The following is a 4,633-nucleotide window of genomic DNA, read 5'->3' on the forward strand; positions in this document are numbered from 1 at the left end:
TGGCTGAGCTGGTGATATACCATTTGATCAAAATGAATTCAAATTAAATTATTATTTGTTTCGTAAGACGATAACATTGAAATTTAAATTTAATTATATGACCAATAGAAATTCTGGTACAATTAGTTTAACCAATCAGAAGTGAGAACAACTTTGACTGAGGTCACTTGAGGCTTGAGGTCTTCTACGTAAACATGTTTGAAATGTTTGAATCAGTGTGTGATCAGTAGGTTTGAATTCTTTCAAATTGTATTTGGTTGTTCGAAAAATGAATTTGTAACCTATATGAAGGAATTATTATTACATTTTGAATACATTGTAAGTACTATTATACATTTAATACACATAGATAATTGGAATAATTGCCACTGAGTATGCTCGAGTAATAAGTTGCTAACGATTCAAATAAATTTGTTGGCATATATTTTATTTTCAGTAATATATGTCACGAAAGTTGAAACGTAAACTCCTAAATACAGCAACAAAATGGATACTACTGTTTCTTCATCTCCGTTGCGACGGAAATCAGTTCTTCCACAGAAATCAGTAGATTCTTCAGTTCTGGTAGAAAATGACGATGAAGCAGAACGTTTGGCTCGTCGTCGTGAAAATGTTACTACTTCAACGTTGCCGTCTTCCGGAAGATTGTCCTTAGGCCTTAGCTCCTTAAATAATATATCAACTCCTCAAATGAGAGAGCGTATAAGTCAGTGTATAAAACTGGGAGCTGAGAATAAAATTAATCCGCAAAATGCATTCAGTTTAGAGATGATCGACTTCATGACATACATGGTCAAGAAACAGGATGCCAATATGTCTAATTTACAAGTAGCCAGTACATCTTTAGATGTAAGTACTAAGATTTATGGATTTCGAGTTGACGGTATTCATTCGGAAATACTGAAAATGATGACCGGGTTAGAGAAAGAGGTTCAAAGCATTATAGAACCAATGGATGTTCAGGAAAATGGTACAGGTCAATTAGAAGTACCAGTAAAGAACAAGAAAAAGAAAACTAAGCAAATATGTATCACAGTGAAAGCTTTAGGAACAACTGTCGAAATTAAGAAACCTTCTCTATTAAGTATAAGTGGAGATTTAGAAAGTACAGATATGTTGGATCAAGTAACATTACCTAACCATGCAAATTCTGGGTTTTATTTACATCCGTATAATGATGTTTTGGTGGACACGGTAAATTGTAAAGATATACAATGTAAAGATGTAAGCATTCCAAGAATAGAAGACATTTCAAATATGCAAATTTGTCCATTCATTCATCACTTTAACTTTCTAAGTTGGAATGCAGATGATATTGAAGCAGAGAAGACTATGGAAGAAGAAACTAATCAAAATAGATTTCACTTTGATCTTAATGCAAGTGTATCGTATGATAATCAACTTTCAGATACCAGTAGAAATCCTTATGATCTTGAAGTGAACGAAGAGGAAATTGTGAATAGATTTGTTGGAACTTCTAATCAAGTACAGAATATTGTAGATTTTCGAGAAGTTGTAACTACGTCAGCATCGACGAAAGTTTCAGAATATTCATATATTCAAAAAAAATGTACACATACATTGGACAGGACCCACACACTGGAAATGTACAAATTTGAACAAAATGTTAAGTAACGATAATATAATTGGAACGTGTCGGCAAACACAGGCCAGGAAGAGAAAAGACATAATATTGATGTATGATGATGAAACGCTTAAAAACCTAAATGATAAATTTGTGCCAAGTCAATCACTTAAAATAAGTGTTAGAACAGCTAAACAGAACTGGAATGAGGAAGAACTTACATTACCACTAGATGCACATTATGATATCAAACAAGCTAGCATTTTGTATCTTCTTGAAATGTTTAGGTATTCAAAATACGAAGATGAAATGAATCGTAAAAGTGTATCAGACATAGACAATGATAATTATGACAATGAGAATAACATAGACTATTTGTCTGAGTCAAATAACAATGAAGTACATGAAGCTGATGAACCTAATCTAATTAATAATGATATTGGATCAACAGATGAAAGTATGTTAAGAACACAAGGTCCTCTTACTGGAAATAATTTAGTTGTTGCTCCCAAACAAACAAATAAGTTATTGATCGCGCATTGTTCGCGTCAAAAGAAAATTGATATGAGAGAATTGAAAAAATCCATGTGGAAATGTTTAACCACAGGTGGAATTGCAAATACAGAAGATGTGGAACAAGATGCTTACAATAAAGTAAAAGGCAAAAAAGATTTTAGTCAGATTTATAAAGAACTGCCGAATCTATTATCAAAAACTAATAGAGAAGCGCTAAGTTTCCCAGTTTCTTTTATATCTTTATTACATTTAGCAAATGAGAAATTATTACAATTAACTACTCCTTCTGATATGTCTGATGTAATTATAGAGCAAGATTGAATGGAATATCTGCACATTTTGTGTACAAAAGAGACCAGTTAATTATTTTAAATAATTGTACTAACTATTAATAAGCAACATTAGTGTGATACAATCATTTAAATATTATATTGATAAGTATATTTTTTATTATCTTTTATAAATGTTTGATAAATAAAGATAAGTGACATATAATATATAATGTAATTATTTCTATAACTTTTGCAAATATAATTTATCACACATACAATGCCGTAAACAGTAGTTTTGTATGATGTTAAGTTTAAAAGTTATGTTCATTTAAAGTTTGATGATATCATATTTATAATGAATATAATTAAACGTAATGGAGAAATCGTAATCTGCCCTATATAATTTTTTTCTTTGATTTCGAAACTAATGAAATCGTTGTTTTAACCTTCAAGTTGGTCCTCATGATTAAATTTAGGGTTTGATTAGGTTCATTAGGTTGGCAATAAACAAGGAAACATTTTTGAAATTTTGTATTGTGTCTACGTTAAAGTTTGAGGTTATGTAGAATGGAAAATATTGAGAAAATGATCGATTTATGGCATAAAAAGAGAGCAAACCGCGAAGAACAGTTCGCGGAAATAAAAAAAAAAGCAACTATCAGAATATAGTAATCTTATAGACACGGTACAAACAATAAAAGGTTTTTATTTTTCTATTTTACATTTCTATGAATAATTTAAAAATCTATACTTCATTATGTGCGTATTACAGATGAGATGAGTGATTGTAAGGAAACTGTTAGTAAGAATCTTCAGCGTTTAACAACACATAAACACTCGATATATAACTTATGTATTGATAATTCTGAAAATACTCAGGGACTACCAATTTCACATAATTATCATCGGTACGATATGTTTTGCAGAGTATTTTTCTATATTCTACAACATTTTTTAAATATTCATTTTTAGGCAAGCGATAATAATGTTCTCAGAAGTTGCCAACTTCATAAATAAATTTCAGACTGTCTATAAAAATTTTGATGTCAGCATAGAGCAAAATGATGAGCATTTTGTAGATCTTATGGATGAGATTGTAAGTTTACTTTTTATTAATTAAATTAAAAAAACGACATTTGAAATATTCAATATTTTCTGCTTTCATCTTAGACATGTTCTACAAAGTATGTAGGAAATGAATTATTTAAAATAAAATCCTTACTTACGGAAGTAAACACATTACAAAGGAATGCAGATATATTGCAGTATTATTTGGCTGATACCGGTAAGTTTAATTTTCATATAAAATCATTATATAAATATATTTACATGGTCAATGATTATAACTTAATTATAATGTATTCAATTATCTGTTTATAGATGAGGATATGGAAATTTGAAGAATATTGTCCTATATTTTAAATTCACATTATCTTTTTATAGAAATTGAATATATATATATTTTTAATATTTATAAATTCCTCAAATAACGTGAAAAAAATGTACATTGGCTCCTGGATTATAATGTATTAATCGAAAATTTACATGCGCTAAGTAATGGTGTCATAATGATCATCGAGATTCAATTTAAGCATAATTAAATTTGGATCCACGATTTTCTATAACAAAAAATATTTCAGATGTATATCATGAATTGGTAGATTTTAAAAAAATAAATATTATTTTCTTACCATTAATTCTGATGTGATTAGGGATGTCGAATGTGTAATAGGAAAAGGCAACATTTCATTTCGAAAATGACGTGGAATACTTATATCTCGTTCTGGTTTTTCAGTTTCACAAGATACTGATATCATCTTTCCTCTTTGAAATAATTTTTAATCGTAAACGTAAATCTTTTAAATATATTTATACACATATATATATGATGTCTGTACTTACTTTGAATCATTATACTGTTCATCAGCAAATCTTTTCTCTCTTTCCATTAATGCTTTAAGCTGCATGTGTAATAAACTCAGTGTTCCTTTACTTTCGTTTTCTATATGCTTTGCATCTTTCAAAGCTTTTATTCCTTCTTCTTTTTTAGTTAAAGCTGCCTATAAAATGGCAAAACAATATAACATTTGTCTTTAAAAACATTATAAACGTGTCCATGATAACTGTTACCTGTGTAAGATTTTCAAGTTCTTTGGCACGTAAAATAAGCAAATTTTCTTTGTCTTGCAAAACCTGCTTATAAACATTAAGTTCATTAATTTTGTCATGCCACTTTAGTTTTTCTTGATTAGCACAGGCA

The 4,633-nt window shown here is 29.2% G+C and overlaps 1 protein-coding gene and 1 pseudogene across 1 annotated transcript; both read left to right on the plus strand.

Annotated features, from left to right (window-relative positions):
- Positions 1–6: 6 nt before the first annotated feature.
- On the plus strand, positions 7–2,503 carry LOC128882138 (condensin complex subunit 2-like). The gene is given in 3 exon segments (XM_054133708.1): positions 7–318; positions 437–1,560; positions 1,562–2,503. Coding segments are annotated over 2 exon segments (1,935 nt in total). The 5' UTR covers positions 7–318; positions 437–486; the 3' UTR covers positions 2,423–2,503.
- A 300-nt stretch (positions 2,504–2,803) lies between these two features.
- On the plus strand, positions 2,804–4,070 carry LOC128882140 (uncharacterized; annotated as a pseudogene).
- The last annotated feature ends 563 nt before the right edge of the window (positions 4,071–4,633 follow it).

The sequence above is a fragment of the Hylaeus volcanicus genome, unplaced genomic scaffold (genome assembly GCF_026283585.1).
Source record: "Hylaeus volcanicus isolate JK05 unplaced genomic scaffold, UHH_iyHylVolc1.0_haploid 18703, whole genome shotgun sequence".
In the NCBI taxonomy this organism is placed as follows: domain Eukaryota; kingdom Metazoa; phylum Arthropoda; class Insecta; order Hymenoptera; family Colletidae; genus Hylaeus; species Hylaeus volcanicus.